The 21,832-nt window shown below is 36.5% G+C and overlaps 1 protein-coding gene across 2 annotated transcripts in view; it reads right to left on the bottom strand.

Moving 5' to 3' along the window:
• Positions 1–21,235, bottom strand: part of LOC138336779 (afadin-like) — an 84,076-nt gene extending 62,841 nt beyond the window's left edge. The window contains exons 1-2 of one of the 2 annotated variants that reach the window (XM_069286346.1): positions 20,960–21,235; positions 2,496–2,685 (exon numbers count right to left, since the gene is read on the bottom strand). In XM_069286346.1, coding sequence (XP_069142447.1) covers positions 2,496–2,685; positions 20,960–21,064 — 295 coding nt within the window. In that variant the 5' untranslated portion in view covers positions 21,065–21,235. The remainder of the gene's footprint in view (positions 1–2,495; positions 2,686–20,959) is intronic. The other variant, XM_069286354.1, reaches the window with a different exon arrangement.
• Positions 21,236–21,832: the final 597 nt, after the last annotated feature.

The following is a 21,832-nucleotide window of genomic DNA, read 5'->3' on the forward strand; positions in this document are numbered from 1 at the left end:
GGTCATACAAATACAACAGACTTTATGTGTGAAAGTTTTATCAAGCCATCAAAACCATAGACATTTACCGTAAATGACATGTTTATGGAATGTGTAAGGTAAACACACATTAATATGAATCGGTCAATTAGTGAGACCAGATAATGATGTTAAAGGTTATCTCCCCTGTTTGGTATATACTTGGGGTGTAATCTAGTGACAGAAGACAGGCCTAAGACAGTCAGGTCTACCCAGCCCTGGTGTATCACACAAACTATAGACATTCCGCACATACCTACACATTATAGGACACCTACTAATGGAAGGGTACAGACAGAGAGGTTCAGAACAGAGTTGGTCAGTGAACAGGAATTTAAAAGTTTGTATCTCTCTGTGAAAGGAATGGACAGTTTGTACCCATGGTAATTTGTGTCACAGACTGCAGTAGCTGGGTCATTAAGAAATATTTCTAAAACCCCTCAACCCGGGTCGCAATTAAGTTCAAATTCCATGTGAGGAAGTTGCCAGATATTGACCACAGTTTGATGGTTTTTCTCCAGGTAATCCGTCTTTAATCCACCTCCTAAACCGTGCACGTTCTTAAATGACCCTCGCCAAATCAAACCAATCACATAAATATCTAATCTTATCTATTTCTTGTCAGTATGTTCTTAAGTGGCTATTTCTTGTCAGTATGTTCTAGAGAGGCTATTCCCTATCAGTATGTTCTAGAGTGGCAATTTCTTGTCAGTATGTTCTAGATTGGCTATTCCCTATCAGTATGTTTCTAGAGTGGCCATTTCTTGTCAATACTTGTAAATGTGTTGATACTTCTTGTCAATAGGCTATGGAGTTGTAATGTCTAACTTCCTATATAGCTAGATTTTGATGTTGGCATTTCTTTTCCAATATATTGTGGAGTTGCCAAAGAAAGTGCAGTGGACTTTCTATTCAACAGATTATTGATCTGACATTTCTTAAGATATTTTATTCATTCAGTGTTTCCACCAGGGAATATTTGTACCATGTATTTATCAATAGATCATTTGGAAGTTCAGACATATCAGATGATCATGTCAAAAAACTTTATATATTGCAGAATCTAGTTACAGGTTTCTTTAGCCTCCCTTCAAACTTGTAAAATACATGCCATGGATTTCTGGCTAACTGACCAGATGATGTTCATAAACAGATAGATGGCACGAGGCCAAGGTCCGAGCATGCGCACCTATACAAACACCAGGGGTACAATAGGTACTGTATCTGTATGCAGATTGGCCATGTCTGTGTCATTGTTCATCTCCTAAAAATCTACAGATGTGCAACAATCATGTAAACAGTTTACCATATAATTCCAAAAATATCTCCACTATCCTTGGTTTTTTGTGCCACTTAATGTCAGTTAGTACTAATGTCCAAAAGCATATAAGTAGTATATCCATGGTAAATGTACCAGACACTCAAAGAAAATAAACAATTTCTACATCTGTACATTACTACATTAATTTGACAATGTAAATGTGATGTTCCCACTGAGTTCTCCCATTATCCTTTGTAACAATTAATCCCTACGTTACTTGACTGAATTGATGACCCAAGAATGAGTGTTATCAATATTTATATACTGCTGCATTGGTAATATCCTAGACAATAACTACAAACAGATACAAGCAATATTTTTTTAAGAAAGATGCAAGTTACGTTTCTCTTCAATGTCAGTACAACTATTTCATTTTGATTTTGTTATATGTCCTATCCACAGCTAGGTTTCTCTTGTTATTTCCATCTTAAGGCAGCGAACTTAGTCAGAACCTGTTAACATAATCCAAGGAAGGTCTAGATATATATATAGTGGTAGAATGTTAGAGAGCCTATATACTAAAGGTAACATGGCTGGACACACAGCAATGATCGGTCAATCCATTTACAGTAATGTGAAGCTTTAAGACCATGCAGTACTACACCAATACTACAACTTTTTATATAGATCTAGTCATATACTAGATAGGTATATATAGGTATATATACACCATCAATACAATTGTTCCTTCTTCAATAACAATAGAATCCTCTTTTGTTGTTTTGTAAGGAGTTAATTACTATATGCAGAGATATCTTGACGATATACCTACAGTTGACAGCAGGTTTATATATACTCTTTGTTATAGACAGTCTAAATTCATGACCCCATCGCCTTAAGTGCCATCTAGACAATTTGGCTAGAAGATATTTATAAAGATATATTCCCAAACGAAAAAAAAAAAATTCTGTGTAATATTCAAATATGCTGAACTAATTAATATTCAAAATGTTTATAAATTAAAAGATCCCTAGCTTGCAAACAATTAAGGCCACTTCTGGGGTTTTTTTGCAGAATCAACCATCTTTAGCTTGTAGTGATCAAGCTACAACAGATATATGTGTAAGCACCCTACCAGGCACAAATGAACAGAAAGTGATCTGCTTTTAATGAAAACAAATCTAGGTAATTTAACAGACATTTGTTGGTTTTGTACCTCCATTTGCATGAACTTCAAATAGAGCATATTTGTTTGTGGTCAACATGCGCATGTCTGGCCGAAATTTCTCCACCAGGACCTCGATGACTTCTCCAGCTGTGGCCGAGGACGCCACTCGGATACACTTGGTGACAACGTTGGCGCCATCTTGGAAGTAAAAGCGGACAACACCGTGGAATTCACACTCCTGAAATTACAGAAAATAGAAAATTAGAACCACATTTTGTGCATTGTCCTTTCTATCAATTTTTTTGTTCGGTTTCATATGGCTGAAAACATCATTTTCTTAGTGTAGTAGCTGGTAGCTACCATGCACACCCTGTTTATAATTACCTATACTCAATGTTCACGCATGACATCAACTGATGACCTTTAGGAACAAAACAATTAACTGGGGTTTTTTTCCGAGTGTAATCTAAGAAGTGCACAATTTTCCATAATTTGAATTCCTGAGAATCGAAGCTAATCAAATCTGGATGTTTAGAAAAATATTTGGTCACTGATGGTGTAAGCCACAAGTGTGTGAGCTAGCCACCAAACGCAGGTCAATAATTCATAACATACTGACACAGCATATCAATTATTTAAAGCTGGAGAAGGAGATCTGGGCCCACACTTCTGTATCCCCTATAATCAGATCCCACCAAACTACTCTGTCATGTTACACATGGTATGGACATGTAGGAGCCATCCTGAGGTCTATAATGGACACACAGTATAATGGACACACAGTATAACTAAATGGCCACTTACACACCAGATTTTAGTGTGGTGAATTATGTTCGATAACATGATCAATATAACAATCCTCTTATTTCCTGGTATGTACAGATACAAACAGAAATATTGGGCGTTCTGGTTACAGTTTGTCAATAGACCATGTCGTCCAGTTATCTATAGACTGTGTGGTCTAAGGATGCCAGTTTATTTTGCTGATGTCAGGGTCATTTAAGGACATGCCAATAGGAGGTAGAGAACAACCAGAGTTCTCACAGAATAACCACAGACCAATAAATATATAGCTACCTCGAGGCACAAGGGTATCTAACTTGTAATTCAAAAGTTGGTCACACCAAAACCACAGGACCAACATCACCCCTAAGTATAGATGTTATAGCTGGTCACACCAAAACCACAGGACCAACATCACCCCTAAGTAAAGATGTTATAGCTGGTCACACCAAAACCACAGGACCAACATCACCCCTAAGTATAGATGTTATAGCTGGTCACACCAAAACCACAGGACCAACATCACCCCTAAGTATAGATGTTATAGCTGGTCACACCAAAACCACAGGACCAACATCACCCTAAGTATAGATAATGTAGTTGGTCACACCAAAACCACAGGACCAACATCACCCCTAAGTATAGATGTTATAGCTGGTCACACCAAAACCACAGGAACAACATCACCCCTAAGTATACAGATGTTATAGTTGGTCACACCAAAACCACAGGAACAACATCACCCCTAAGTATAGATGTTATAGCTGGTCACACCAAAACCACAGGACCAACATCACCCCTAAGTATAGATGTTATAGCTGGTCACACCAAAACCACAGGAACAACATCACCCCTAAGTATAGATGTTATAGCTGGTCACACCAAAACCACAGGAACAACATCACCCCTAAGTATAGATGTTATAGCTGGTCACACCAAAACCACAGGAACAACATCACCCCTAAGTATAGATGTTATAGTTGGTCACACCAAAACCACAGGAACAACATCACCCCTAAGTATAGATGTTATAGTTGGTCACACCAAAACCACAGGAACAACATCACCCCTAAGTATAGATGTTATAGCTGGTCACACCAAAACCACAGGAACAACATCACCCCTAAGTATAGATGTTATAGCTGGTCACACCAAAACCACAGGACCGACATCACCCTAAGTATAGATAATGTAGTTGGTCACACCAAAACCACAGGACCAACATCACCCCTAAGTATAGATGTTATAGCTGGTCACACCAAAACCACAGGACCAACATCACCCTAAGTATAGATGTTATAGCTGGTCACACCAAAACCACAGGACCAACATCACCCCTAAGTATAGATGTTATATTAGCTGGTCACACCAAAACCACAGGACCAACATCACCCCTAAGTATAAAGTGTATACAGTAGTTTGGTCACACCAAAACTAAAGGACCGACATCACCCCTAAGTATACAGATGTTATAGCTGGTCACACCAAAACCACAGGACCAACATCACCCTAAGTATACAGATGTTATAGCTGGTCACACCAAAACCACAGGAACAACATCACCCCTAAGTATAGATGTTATAGTTGGTCACACCAAAACTACAGGACCAACATCACCCCTAAGTATAGATGTTATAGTTGGTCACACCAAAACTACAGGACCAACATCACCCCTAAGTATAAATGTTATAGGTGGTCACACCAAAACCACAGGACCAACATCACCCCTAAGTATAGATGTTATAGCTGGTCATACCAAAACCACAGGAACAACATCACCCCTAAGTATAGATGTTATAGCTGGTCACAACAAAACCACAGGACCAACATCACCCCTAAGTATAGATGTTATAGGTATTCACACCAAAACCACAGGACCAACATCACCCCTAAGTATATGATAGTTATAGCTGGTCACAACAAAACCACAGGACCAACATCACCCCTAAGCATAGATGTTATAACTGGTCACACCAAAACCACAAGAACAACATCACCCCTAAGTATAGATGTTATAGCTGGTCACACCAAAACCACAGGAACAACATCATCCCTAAGTATAGATGTCAGAGTTGGTACACACACCAAAACCACAAGAACAACATCACCCCTAAGTATAGATGTTATAGCTGGTCACACCAAAACCACAGGAACAACATCACCCTAAGTATAGATAATGTAGTTGGTCACACCAAAACTACAGGACCAACATCACCCCTAAGTATAGATGTTATAGTTGGTCACACCAAAACCACAGGACCAACATCACCCTAAGTATAGATGTTATAGCTGGTCACACCAAAACCACAGGACCGACATCACCCTAAGTATAGATGTTATAGCTGGTCACACCAAAACCACAGGACCAACATCACCCTAAGTATAGATGTTATAGCTGGTCACACCAAAACCACAGGACCAACATCACCCTAAGTATAAATTGTTATAGGTGGTCACACCAAAACCACAGGACCAACATCACCCCTAAGTATAGATGTTATAGTTGGTCACACCAAAACCACAGGACCAACATCACCCTAAGTATAGATGTTATAGCTGGTCACACCAAAACCACAGGACCGACATCACCCTAAGTATAGATGTTATAGCTGGTCACACCAAAACCACAGGACCAACATCACCCCTAAGTATAGATGTTATAGCTGGTCACACCAAAACCACAGGAACAACATCACCCCTAAGTATAGATGTTATAGCTGGTCACACCAAAACCACAGGACCAACATCACCCTAAGTATAGATGTTATAGCTGGTCACACCAAAACCACAGGAACAACATTACCCCTAAGTATAGATGTCAGAGTTGGTCACACCAAAACCACAAGAACAACATCACCCCTAAGTATAAATGTTATAGTTGGTCACACCAAAACCACAGGACCGACATCACCCTAAGTATAGATGTTATAGCTGGTCACACCAAAACCACAGGAACAACATCACCCTAAGTATAGATAATGTAGTTGGTCATACCAAAACCACAGGAACAACATCACCCTAAGTATAGATGTTATAGCTGGTCACACCAAAACCACAGGACCGACATCACCTTAAGTATAAATGTTATACAGTAGTTGGTCACACCAAAACCACAGGACCGACATCACCCTAAGTATAGATGTTATAGCTGGTCACACCAAAACCACAGGAACAACATCACCCTAAGTATAGATAATGTAGTTGGTCACACCAAAACCACAGGACCAACATCACCCTAAGTATAGATGTTATAGCTGGTCACACCAAAACCACAGGACCGACATCACCCTAAGTATAGATGTTATAGCTGGTCACACCAAAACCACAGGACCAACATCACCCTAAGTATAGATGTTATAGCTGGTCACACCAAAACCACAGGAACAACATCACCCTAAGTATAGATGTTATAGTTGGTCACACCAAAACCACAGGACCGACATCACCCTAAGTATAGATGTTATAGCTGGTCACACCAAAACCACAGGACCGACATCACCCTAAGTATAGATGTTATAGCTGGTCACACCAAAACCACAGGACCGACATCACCCTAAGTATAGATGTTATAGCTGGTCACACCAAAACCACAGGAACAACATCACCCCTAAGTATACAGATGTTATAGCTGGTCACACCAAAACCACAGGACCAACATCACCCCTAAGTATAGATGTTATAGCTGGTCACACCAAAACCACAGGACCAACATCACCCCTAAGTATAGATGTTATAGCTGGTCACACCAAAACCACAGGACCAACATCACCCTAAGTATAGATGTTATAGCTGGTCACACCAAAACCACAGGAACAACATCACCCCTAAGTATAGATGTTATAGCTGGTCACACCAAAACCACAGGACCGACATCACCCTAAGTATAGATGTTATAGCTGGTCACACCAAAACTACAGGACCAACATCACCCCTAAGTATAGATGTTATAGGTATTCACACCAAAACTACAGGACCAACATCACCCTAAGTATACAGATGTTATAGCTGGTCACACCAAAACCACAGGAACAACATCACCCCTAAGTATAGATGTTACAGTTGGTCACACCAAAACTACAGGACCAACATCACCCCTAAGTATAGATGTTATAGTTGGTCACACCAAAACTACAGGACCAACATCACCCCTAAGTATAAATGTTATAGGTGGTCACACCAAAACCACAGGACCAACATCACCCCTAAGTATAGATGTTATAGCTGGTCATACCAAAACCACAGGAACAACATCACCCCTAAGTATAGATGTTATAGCTGGTCACAACAAAACCACAGGACCAACATCACCCTAAGTATAGATGTTATAGCTGGTCACATCAAAACCACAAGAACAACATCACCCCTAAGTATAGATGTTATAGGTATTCACACCAAAACCACAGGAACAACATCACCCCTAAGTATAGATGTTATAGTTGGTCACACCAAAACCACAGGACCAACATCACCCCTAAGTATAGATGTTATAGCTGGTCACACCAAAACCACAGGACCAACATCACCCCTAAGTATAGATGTTATAGCTGGTCACAACAAAACCACAGGACCAACATCACCCCTAAGTATAGATGTTATAGGTGGTCACACCAAAACCACAGGACCAACATCACCCCTAAGTATAGATGTTATAGTTGGTCACACCAAAACCACAGGACCAACATCACCCCTAAGTATAGATGTTATAGTTGGTCACACCAAAACCACAGGAACAACATCACCCCTAAGTATAAATGTTATAGGTATTCACACCAAAACCACAGGAACAACATCACCCCTAAGTATAGATGTTATAGCTGGTCACACCAAAACCACAGGACCAACATCACCCCTAAGTATACAGATGTTATAGCTGGTCACACCAAAACCACAGGAGTTATAGCTGGTCACACCAAAACCACAGGACCAAAAGACTATATAACTGTAGCTGCTGTTCTTGTAGTTGATAGACCATCATGTAAATTCTACCAGGCCCAGTCGATGATGATGTTTTGTCTGGTCCTATGATCATAATGCAATGGCATAATATGACAAAATAAATGCCAACAAAAGTAATCATATAAACTCAAAATTCTAATCATCAAAGCTAAATGTACAGTTTCCTGATTAGTATGAAAATGTGTTTTTTTTATCAAAATTTACCAACAGGGTGACAGGGTTCTCACTAAGTTTTTGAATACATGGTTGAAAATTTACAATAGGTGGTTGAGGGCCACAAGCCCCATGGGGCCAATACTTATTTCTGACAAAAATAGCCGGTTGTAAACAAGGAAATACACGGCTGTTTTTGCCGGCAACCGGCTGCATGCCCACACAACCACACATAGTAAAAAGAAACAAAACACTATAATGTTTTCCATTGATCAGTCTACATCAGTATACTTACCTTGTTATCTACCTGTGTATGTACACACAGGTGTAACAGATGTTTGTTAGAATAAACTATACCTGTGTTAAATATAAACTGACCAATGATCACATGATCATGATCTGGCTAGTAAAATTTTAGAACTACAGACAAGTTATTTACGTTTATGGTATATTGTTTACTGGACTGAGTTTTACCTGCCATGTAGTGTGTGTACTAGATTGTTTACTAGGCCGAGTGTTTACAGGTAGATAAATGAGTGTGTTCCACACCTGAGTTGCTCCAGGTGATGACAGGTAAGACAGTGGGAGGCCTCACCTGTCCCAGATATACCTATACCTTGTGGTGGTTTGTAGTCTGTTACTTACATGTGTTAGATTGGCCTCCTGTTACACAGTCTGTGTACAGTCTCGAGTAAGCACAGAAAATTAACAAATTGGAGAACTTTCAAATTCCTTAGCAGAATTTTTAGTATCCAATATAATCCCATTAAAAGCTAAGCCTACATAATTGTAGAGTTGGATGAGGATTAATTAGTAAAATAAAGCTTTGTTTAGGTATCAATAAGCATACCTGGGTATATGGAGCATATAAACATTGTTGAAATTATTTAACACACAAACATTTTTATAGCCATGTAGTTCTAAATCTTACACCTTAAGACCTTTGGAAATTTATTAATTTTACCTGTTTTTTGTCAAAAATGAAACCTTTTTAATAGGTTATATACAAAATTATTATATTCAAAATTGCACCACATGAGCATCCAAAGCAATTATATATTTATCAATTAGATATTAATTCAGATATGCACATAAAATGTCCAGTTTTAATCTTCTGTTTTACAAGTCAACGTTGTATGAATTGTTTTGGTTCCTTGATATTTGTATAGACGTTACAAAGTGTAAAAACCTGGGTCCAGTTTCATCAGCATTCATTAACTTAAAGTAAAATCCTTAACTTAAAATTCTCCCTAGAATTATTACCTTAATTTCTGCAACAATTCTGCAATGTTTCCTATGGATACATAAATTAAGAAATTCCTAAAGTTAAGGGGTGTTAAATCACCAGGTACAAGAACCTTACCTATATAGCCCTGTAGGATGTTACTACTGGGCTGTGATCTGATTGGTCAGCTGGAGGTGTTACACCTGATACCATCATCACCTTTACAGTGTACCTGGTCATCTGCCATCTATCATATACCTGTCTGACCAGCTCTTCACTACGATTTGTCAACTTAATGATCCTCAAACATCCAATTAATGTTCTCCACATCTTTGCATCTTTTAATCCTTAATGATATGTTACATATAAACATATAACATTTCACAAGCACTACAGTGAAATCATATCGTTTGCATTTTTTATTTACAACCTGTTATCAATGTGAAATTTCAACACCAAACAATTGTGAGTGAAGTTGACAAAACATTACATGGAGCTCCAGGTAATACATAAATGTCCAGTTCAATCAGACTGGCAAGATACAGTGTTACCTATCTATAATCTAATCACTGACCATTAGATAGGCCCAGCACCTAATGACCAGTCATTAGATAACAGCTATTCCCCGTTCTATATACCGTACCAGTTCACATTTCAATGATGGCTTCCACAACATATTATCAGATTTAAATGACTGAAATTATTTTTGTTCGGTTCTAAGCCTATAATTTACATATACCATGAAGAAATTCTCAAGGTAAAAATAATCTATATATGCAAGGGACATAACTCCATAAAATACACTAAATTTATATACATGTAGGTAAACAACAGTACCTGATACAAATATCTTGAAGCATTGATAGCAAAAAATTCTTCTGAGGTTTCAATGTACATGCATTAGTGCTGATGTAAATGTTTACATTCATAATTTTGGAGATATACTACACCGAGCTGAGGTAGTAAGATCTACCAAAGTCACCTTCACAGGAATCTCACCTCTAAAATTTTTATTTTTAACGTCACATATTTAACATTGCAACAGCTTACTAAAAATCTTAATTTTGAAATCTATATAGTTTATATACTAAAACAGCCAACAGACAGCAACATCTGTCCATCAGGTTACAAAGCATAATCCCTGTAAATATTTGATCTACATGTGCAGATAGAAAATCTCTCAGCTACCATATATGTAGCATATACATGTCTCTTCTATATAAGGAGCTGGAGTTACACTGCAGAAGGTTACAAAATCTTCTCGATGAATATCACCTCAGTCATCAATAATAAAATCTATGACACTACCGGGAACTTTAAAATTTAAATGGCAGCTGTATATGTGTAATGCTTTATCTGCACAATTAGATACTGTACACTTCTCCCGACATTTCACCTTCACAACCTGTCTTATATATATCATATTGAAAACACTTTTCTTAAAATCTATTATACAGAATGAAAGAGACATTGAAAATGTTCACAGTTACGTATAGGAGTCAGTTGTGAAGCCTGCTGGGCAGATCACCATATAGACACTAATCGGGGGACGTGGTATATTTTCACTGCTAATTCTTTTTTATGAGGTTTGGTCCCAATACCTGGTGCTGTGTTGAATAGTCATGTTCAGGACTTTCACCTGATGCAAGGTTGAGATATTTATTCGCTATGTTTTTTTTGTATATTTTAGGTGTGTATTACATGTATGTATAGGGTAGAGGATTATACCCCTAGGGGTGTGTCCCTAGAGTGTGTATTACAAACAAGGTATAAAAGGGGCGTGTCCCCTTCCAGGTCGTTTAGGATCACTGCTGTACTAGCCTCTGTCTGGTACTCATACAAATTACAAAAAACAGTCAAAGTCGCATAGGTGATTAACAAATACAATATAATTACACCATGGCAGCTGGATTGTTCAACAATCTTATCTAGCTGCTGCTCTAACTTCAAAATCACTTTCAGAAAGAAAATGCCATTGTAATGTTGAAGATAAAATACGTGTTTTTGAGGAAATAAATGAAATTGTTGGTGGTATTCATGCTTTTACCATAATGATTATTTTAGGATATCATTTTTGAGGATAATTTTTGTTCTAAAACATTCCATTGTCTAGCTTTAGTTGCTGTGGTACATAAAATACATGTTGAGGATTTGATGTAAGATATCCTGAGGCCTTTATCTGTGGAGTAAAGAGAGACGACCACAATGTAACAGGGGCAGGAGGGAGGGGGCCAAAGTGAGCATTCCCATGCAGTCACCACAGGCCACCAGACAGACAATACACATGCATTGTTTTATCACCATCACTTATCTCAGGCTGCCCTGTTTGAAGTTTTGATCTTTGATTCTGTTTGCCTTGAAGAGATTTAACATCCTTTTGTTCCAGGTTAGGCAGACTATAGCTAGTTTTTCTTCTTCTCTTTAAAAAGTTCTCCATTTTTTCCCCTCAAACTCTTAAATTCTTTCAAGTGTATTTCTACTCAAATGTACCGTAGACTGAAAAATTTGGTTTTCCGTCTGAACATTTGAAAATTAATAACATTTTAATATTTATAAAACAATTCAAGCAAAACTGCAATCCATTTGTACCATTGCATTTACTTTAACTAAACAAATCAAGAGAATGCTGATATTTAAATACTGTTACAGTACTACTAAGTACAATATATACCAGCTGAAATTAAACAATTCCCTACACTAAAATCCAAACAATAATGCTCCGTGTCCTTGACATAGACCTGCTGCAGCTGTAGTTGTCTCCCTATTGCACTCTACATGTGTGTTTGACCTTCAGGATATCCTTTTTGCCTGCAGCCTAAAAACCTTTGGGTGACACAACAGGAAACCATTTCAACAATGTGATACACTTTCGCTTTTTTCATCTGAATACCTCCCTTTCTGTTTTGCTCCCCATGGCCAACTTCTCAGAAAAGACCTACATATGAAATTAGAGAAATAGTGGTCAAAAATTCAAAAGTTGAAATCCAAGATGGCCATGCCAACTGTCTGCCATAAGTGTATTAAATGGTTTCAAATGGATCATTAATAATCTTTATAGAAATTAAACATCTTCGCTGTTTAGGATGTACAGCTTTCTATTAACTCAACATAATACTGATATGTTGATATTGGGACAAATATTTCATATATTGTACAGCAATACTTAAACAAAGATTTTTAAACTTTCCTTCCCAATAGCAATACTGAGGAAGAGCCTTGAAAGCTGTTAAAAGTGTTTGTTTACAAGTGTAGACAGAGCAAGAGTCTATCATCACAATCCAAACAAGTGTTTCCTGGCAGGTCATCAAACAGGACACCATTATAGAGCTAGCATCAGGGCCTGATAATGGGATAGAGAGCTGGTCTACCTTCATCAGACACCATCCAGATCTGCTGGGGGACCTGTTGATGGACTGGAATTCCATTAGCCAAGGTGTAATGCAGAGGTGACATCATAAGTAGGGTTATAGTACTAAGGGAGGCACATGACATCATCAGTGATGTTACATTTATAACCATCAATGACTTTTAGAACGGAGAACTTTACTGACTAAATAGCTTTGCCAATAACTTGGAAATAAGGAACAATATCAAAACAAGAGCTGTTGGAGAACAGCAAAGCTCGCCTATTCAGAAGTTGATGTTAAACTATTTACTATCTAAACATGGAAATATGACAAATTAACAGACTCAAAAAAAACCTATAGGGCCCCAAATTGGTTGTTTTATCATGTTCAGCATCCATACACATTAGGAAAATAAAACCATAAACATTTATGATGATTTATGCTTAAACAATTGACAAAATAGAAACTTGCTCAAAAACTTTAACATGGAAATATGACAAATTAACAGACTTAAAAAAAACAAACCTAAAGGGCCCTAAATTGGTTGTATTATCACGTTCAGCATCCATACACATTAGGAAAATAAAATCATAAACATTTATGACGATTTAAGCTTAAACAATTGACGAAACAGAAACTTGCTCAAAAACTTTAACGTGAAATGGGACGCCAACGCTGACGCCGACGCCGTGGTGACAACATTAGCTCCCCCTATTCTTCGAATAAGCGAGCTAATTATGGTATTATAATAATATCTGGCTTGATGATTTTTTTTTGTCTGATTCAATTTCTAGAACCTAAGTTTCAAACTAGGGGGAGATATCTTGTAAGAACGAATTCAACTCAGAAATTTGTATCTAAAACCTAATGGGGTCTGCATGCTCAACTGATTTGTTAGTCTAGTTGAAAAGTTTAGAATTTGTCATTTACATAATAAGATTGGTATCCTTTCATTTGCAATTGTTAATTTGAATCAATCCATTAAATAAACTGAAAAGTTTGACTTTTGACTTGGAATCAGGCACCTGCTGATAGAAGGAACTCTTGTAGGAGAAGTGCAACATTCGTTGATGTTCACACAACTGTGTAGGTGTGCCACAAGCACTGGGAAGACCAAGTAGTGTAACATAAGGAGCGTATACCTATAGCTACTTTAGCATCAGAATGCATGTCCATGCTTCTTCTAGATTTATGATGTGATTGTCCAGTGTGTTAGAACTGGAGTACACAGGGAAAGTGGTATAATTAATATTTAAACATCTTAATTAAACATAATAATGATTTAAAAGCTTCCCTCACATACATGATTTGAGTATCTGAGTCAAGCAGTGCCTACAAGTAGCTAGTATAACTATGATGTACTAGTTCTTGAAAAATTGCCAAACCTCAAATAAGGTAAAATCTGTATTTGTAGCAAAATTTTCCCCTCTAAAAGAATTAGTTGTGCTGTCATTGGCCTTGAGTACTTAAAACACTGGATGCCTCGACTGCACAGTGTTACTATACTGACTCTGAAGAACGATTTCTTGTTATGATTGCAGATGGTTGGTGAAAATCAAGAGAGAATTTTAACGTTATCTCTGTAACAATCTAAAATAGTTTAAAGTTGCACTACGTACATGTTGGTGTGATTTCCAAGACACGCCTGAGCCATTACTTTCAGAAAACAATCTAATTAAAATCAATCTTCCAAAGTGTATCATTGAGATTCGATGTATACCAATGACATAAGATTGAATTAAAGAAGCACTTAATTTTTTTTGTGCTAATTTTTTAAGTCTCGGGTGACAAGTTGATTTAGAACTTCCACTTACGATCCTTCACTGTATGGAAACCGAACCAGAACACCCACGCACCATATTCCATATGTGTCAGATACCCTAATATTGATTTTTTATGCTTTACATACAAACAGTAGTTATTGCAGTTCAGATAAGAGGCCCCAAATTAAGTAAAGAATCCCAATGAAATTTACCACTGACTTTTATTGAACAGATATTTGAACAACGATACATAAATCTAAATTAAGATAAATCTGCTCTCCAAAAACAGCCAAGGTCACAAAACTCAACAGAAACTACATCATACAATGTTCTGCCTGCCATCCATGCATGCATATTAACAAGAACAATTCAATTACATGCACTAGTGACGTCTTGTAGTCTTTCCTATCATTACACAATATATATTTTTCTTGGTTTTTCATTTTTTATAGCTGTTTATCTCTAACCTCATGGTTACATTCCACATTTTTTATGAATATATCAAAATCAGCAAGAGTATCAAATCCTATATAAATATATATATGTGGGTGTTTCTGTTGACTTAATCACCATCAACCACTCACCCCTCTTTCTTGTGAAAAATTTGTTGTCAAGATAAAACAGCTTGTTTAAGAGCCAATTTTATTTCTGACAAATTTTCTTTCTATTGATTTCTTCAAGACAAATTGTTTTACGGTTCTGGATCTAAAGACATCTTGTTCCTTTCTTGCTGAAAAGTAAACAGACAATTTGATTTCTCTGTCTAAACGACGACCCAGGAATGAGACAAAATATATTGTGCTGCAGAAAGGGCGCTCAACACAGCAGCAGCAAGAAGTTATGTTTTGGCTTTCATGGGGAACAGCAATTAAACATCATACTCCAACCCTTTATTTTCCTATTACTGAAAAATTTACATTGCAAATTTGATAGCATGCGCTCAATCGTTATAATGCTATCAGAGATGAGGAAATCGAGGTGTGTTGATAGGCCTGTACAAAACTTCCTTCATGACAACGCATAATATTATGAGCATTTTGGGGAGAGACTGGGTTGTAATAACCGCCTGCCACAAGAGTTGGAACACAAATTAATAAACAAAGCAGAGAGATGGCATACTGAGACAATTACATTATTACAAGGATAAATGTTTCAGGTTTCTATCATGGCAATAACAGTGAAGTTATTCAGTTTGGTTTTTGTCTATTTTTTAAAGCTATATTATAGCTTAGATATATCATTTTGTTTTCAATGAATTAAACAAAATTGTATATCATTGATTAGATCAGGGAAGAAATACTGTATAGAGAGCTATTTAGCTAAACCTCAACTGCATGCATACATATATGATATGCATATGGTCAACCCTCAACTGACAACTGCATGACCTTAGGATCCAAAAGCAATCAGCCCCTACAAGCTAAATGAAGACCTACTTGATATATATGTCACCTTAAAAGATGCATAAAGCTGAATGAAGTCCCTAATATAATAGCCCCTAAAAACTGAGAAGATACTATATTTATCTCTCTGTAAACACCAGATGCCTCAACTTCAACTCAACTGTGAAGGTGAAAGAAGGGCAAAAATTAGAAAGGAAAACTGTACAAGGAATGTTCATCCTTCTCAGAGGGCAAGTGGAGGTTGTCCTGACCTAAAATCGGAAACATGTCCTGTGATTCCCTTTATATTTAATGGAATATATGCTCCCTAAATGGAGCTTGAAACAAACACCTTTGTGGCTATGCATTCCTCAAATAGTTTAAGTAACAGAGGTATATATGATAATGTTTTAGGAGTCCTCATATAATTTGTGTATAGTACTTATATGTATGGATGGTCACAGTACAGTGGAGACATTCTTTTGGTACACAGATCCCAATAACAGCCCATTCATGTTTCTATCTGGGCTGTATACAGAATTTGACACCAAAGTATTTCTATACATCAGTATTAAAACTGGGTCCAAATCAAAATATTACATGCAACAAAAGTTTGATAAATGAAGTACATGAACTTTTTTTCCCCTAAACGTGCATTGTCAGATTTATCACATGACCTTTACTGATGGTTATAGAAATTAATTAAATACACTGATGCATGAAATATAGCCAAAAAAAATATCTTTTCAAATTTATCTCTTTCAGACACACCTACATATAGATATCCATTGAACCATTGTTTTAACCTATTTTACCATCTCTATACAGCCATTCATATTTATATCACCACCACAATATGCTGCTATAATTAACACAGCTGATAAACCTAAAACAGAATCATTGTCCAAAAAGCTGCCCCTTCACTGATAAAGACAGCTTTCTAGACAGAATTAGGAGAATGCCAATTAGATTGATCCTGTTGCCATGGTGATGGTACTACAGCGTGTCTATGGTTCAGGAAAGTCCCTATAATTGATGGTCATCACATCTAATCCTATGCGGAACAATTTGTCCATGGGTCTGGGATCAATGGAATTAAAATGGGGTCAAGAATATCTTGGGTTTCAGGAGAACAGCATCCAACACCATCACGTAGGGTAATAATATTACAAATGCCACATCAGTTCCATATATCATGTCAAACTTATTGTATTCAAAATATTCAAAATTATAATCTTACAACAAATCAACTTTTCAAACTAATCCTTTGATATATATATGACTGAACAAAGAATCTATTTATGTAGAGATTATGTTTTGTTTGAAGAATACTAATTACTTCATTATATGTGTAGAAATATTTATGCTTGTAAATAAAAGGTATCAGTCAGAAAAAAGATATAATTTAATAAACTAGTTAATGTAATTTATTATTCCTTTGTAAATTAATTAAACCTGTGAAGATTTTAATATATTATTTATAACCTGAAATAAGTTGTTGAGATGGTCCCTTTGTGGAATAAGTTATGCACTGAATGTGCATGCAGTTATGCAATGCTTGCAATGAAGATATGGCATGAGAATATTAGTTTTCTCAAAAGATGTGTCACACTTCAGTCTTAATCGTTATAAACACATGAAAATCACCTTTGGCAAAAAGTTTTAAAAATATGATATCGAAACTGATTGTTGTCATCTTACGCTTAATCTCGAAATTTGGATCTACGAAGCGTGATCTGCTGTTCTCCAGGTATGACATATATACCTAGAGGCCATATACATTCCAATTTGCCCAGTCAAATTTGAATAGAATATATGCTGTCCAAGGACCTGGAGTGCATTAAGTGTCCTTGTAGGATCGATGGTCTGATACCTGTACAAGTAGGGGCCGACAGGTAGAAATAGCCATCGTACCTGTACAGGTAAGAGTTCTGGTCCAGGAAGTGTAAAGGTGTAGATATCTATGGGAGACTAGTTGAGGTATAACCATTTTATGATGGAACTTGTCATGACCACACCATAAAGTGACCTCTGACTGGACGTAATTGATTTTGTTATAGGGAGTGTACGACATACATGATACAATGTTTGCTCATCACATATAAATAAGGAGGAGTCCAATAGGTACAAAACATTATACCAGTTCTAGATGACAAATCATTTTACTTTATACTGACTGTAGAATATTTATCTATATTCAAATGTCATTTATACAACTAAGACATGGTTGTAATTTCCATGGTGCAGCTAGCTAGACCTTACACTTAGTGGTTGACCACCCACATGACTCTGCCTATTTTGAAATTTTGTCTCACCAACAATATTTTAGTGTTTCGTCAGTGTCAGCTATACTTCCTGGCTGTATTTACAATTATAAAACCTTATATTTTCATAATATTTACATAAATAGGAAAAGCATTGTCATCATGTTTTAAAGTTCACCTGAACACATTCAGATAGTAATCAACTGTCAACCAGTGTTTGTAAAGCTTGACTGACACACACAACTTATAGCCACCAGCCTCCATACCTGACAACACTGGCCATAGGGCATTCAATGATGCATCAGAGATATTGAACTAGAATGGGACTCTGTCAGTGTCACATGTATAGTGGTCCCATTAGGTAGAGTCTTCTCCAGATTTGTCACCAACACGCTTCAATAGCTATAACCAACTCTGTCCAAACCTCAACCACAGCCAATTGCAACCCTTAGTCCCTCCACCTCAAAGTGATGTTCATGATGATGACAACTATAATATTACTCAATTATGAACAATTAACATGCACCCTAAATCCTGAATCCTGTGATACTTTAAACCTCAACTTTAAACCAAGAAAAAGCAACCTTTTCAACCCCCCACCCCCAATGTCATTTGACGGCTAGCTAACTTTATTATCTTTTTATGTAATCTGCAACAGCCCTTAATAACAGTAAAACTATAGCTATGTAACAAATTGATCATTAACTTCTATTTATTCTGACTTCTTATATAAGTACCTCCTGAGGAACTAACCTGTACCCCCCTCTAACACCTAACCCTTCCAGACACTAGCTACTATAAAAACTCTGACAGCATCCCTACAATATCTTGACACTTTTACTCCACCCAATAAACTTCAAAACTCATGCAGTTCCAATGTTTATTGCACAATAGCATGATGACATCCAATGTCAGTGTCATGTTACACACCCTGGGAACAGAGCAATATTACTGTTTAGTTCTAATAGGTTAGCTTGTGCTAAATACAAAAGAAATTTAGCAAGATATCATTAGATTCAAAACAAGATAAAAATTTGAAGGCATCAATACCTGCATGGATGTTCAATTCAGTTTTCAAAATATCTACTATGTTTTTAGAACCTACTGTTTTTAGAACCTTTTATCATTGATTTCTAACTATAATCACCTCATGTAGCATTTTGATGGCATGGTATGCATGCTTAACTATAACATCTATGGTTGGATCATTCAAGTCATTAGTTTTGATGAGGTGATTTAGTAATGAGTTTGACTGCTATGGAAAAATCACCCAAAACCAGGCCTATGAAACCAGACTCTTTTTTAAAACAATACATAGTTCTCCAAAAGCATGTCAGCAGTTCATCCAGATTATGTACCAGTTTTCTTCCATGATCCTTTATTCATATGTTAAATGAAAACACAGGACTGCATGCACATCAAGATATTGTCAATGTTACAGCTAGCCTAGGTGAGGAGAAAATGTAGCTATCAGACCGATGTAGCGTAGAACCTCTGAATATACATTATGCTCTGCTGATTGAATTACCTGGTCACCGATAATCAACCCAGTGCAGCTGCATCAACGTATATATCAATATTTCCTGGGTTTGACAAATTGACGGATAAGTAATGCTTTAAGCTTTATGAAGATATCAAATTGACATGTGTCAAATGGCGTCAGAAGAGTGGAATGATCTTCATATCTCTCTCCAAAATTAATAACAGTCACACAAGCTGCACTCAAGAAAATCAATAAGTTTCAAAATATTATGATTGGTATGATTATTTGAGTAAAACAATATGGTAAAAATTAATCACATTTTAAAAAAAATAACATTATCTAGAAGTGATATAACATATGAGGGCAGACTACAAACGTGCAGTCATTTTTTTTTATATTTTCCAATAAAATGATATTAGAGATAAACAGTTGTGACTATATATATATATATATATGTCTGTCTCATCATATTACAACTGTAAGTGAATAACAACATGATCAGTTTCACATACCAGAGATATATGGTGTATACTGAGTCACAAGCCAACTAAATAATATAGGGCTGAATCAGACACCACTGATCAAACATTCCAATTATCTCATATTTAATTTTAATATTCCATGTATAATTAATTATGATCCTTATTAATTATCTTATACTTAAGTTAAACAAATTAAAATTGAATGATCATTTGGGTTCTAGTCTATATATTTAAACTGTAGAAATTGATTGTTGTGATATGGATTACACTGTACATGTGTATTCTGGGAAGTAGGTCATGTCACCAACCAAGGGAGACAAATTGACAACATTGGCACACCTGTACAGGTAAAACTTCAAGGTGTGTCTTAGAACCATTTAAAATGACAAAGTTGTTATCAAAGATGTATTAATGTATATGCTGAAATACGTCGAATGATATACTATTCCGTGTTTTTGACCAAGAAATGAACGAATTATCAATCGTTTTCTTAGGTAAAAAGGGGGGCGGCCATCTTGGAAAATTTGTTGACGATTTGTGACACCTGAGAATTTACCTGTACGCCAAAACCTAAATTTGAGTTCTTTAACGCAGCAAACACCACCACAAAAGTTGATAATAATCACAAATGAGGTAACTTTCATATAAAAATCGCGTATAAAAGATATATTTACCTCGTTTGGTTGGCTTAGTTCAAATAAGTCGTAATGATCCTGGTTCCACTGTGTTATCAGATTCGAGAGCCGCTGTCTCTCTTGTGCCTTCTCTGCCGCATTCATAATGGCAGGAATTTATCCATGAAACAATTGTGAAATTAAAACAATATTATATCCGATTGTCACCTCATATCAAGTTGTAGTTTCCTGTCGAATTACTATATACACTTCATCTGCTTCCGTATTGCTAAGAGAAGCTTTCAAACGGATTCTACGAGAGCTCGCTATTACGCGCATGCGCCACTCCCACGTTTGATATGCAAATTTTCCAAGGTGCCCGCACCCTTGCGTTATCAGGGGTCGTCTCACAGGTGAAACGGAACTCTGATAAAACAGGCAGAAGGGAAGCAACTCAAACAAATCAACCACAGTTTTGCTGGAATATATTCTATCCGAACTTTTAGATTTTGTAGCCTATTCTATTACACTGATTAACACAATATATATCAGATTAGATTCTTTAATTTACCATAATATTGATCACAATCACATGATTTATAATAATTGATATCAATTTGAATTCTAAAACTAAACAAATACTGATTAAATATCGCATACAAGCTGATATAACGCCATTCCGGCGGCAGAGGCGAAAGACTTTGTACTGTTTACGACAAAAATGATGCAGAAGATGAAATGCAATTTGTATTACTATGTCCTGCTTATTCTGAATTACGTAAACAGTTTATAAAAGCCTATTATCACAAACATCATAGTGTATATAAATTAATTTTGTATGTTATTCTCATCTAAAATGTAAAGAGCTTAACTTTGCTGGTGAAATACTTTATCCAGGTAACAGAAAAAAGGAAAATTCTCATTAGTTGTATT

Source organism: Argopecten irradians, chromosome 1 (genome assembly GCF_041381155.1).
Source record: "Argopecten irradians isolate NY chromosome 1, Ai_NY, whole genome shotgun sequence".
Taxonomy (NCBI): domain Eukaryota; kingdom Metazoa; phylum Mollusca; class Bivalvia; order Pectinida; family Pectinidae; genus Argopecten; species Argopecten irradians.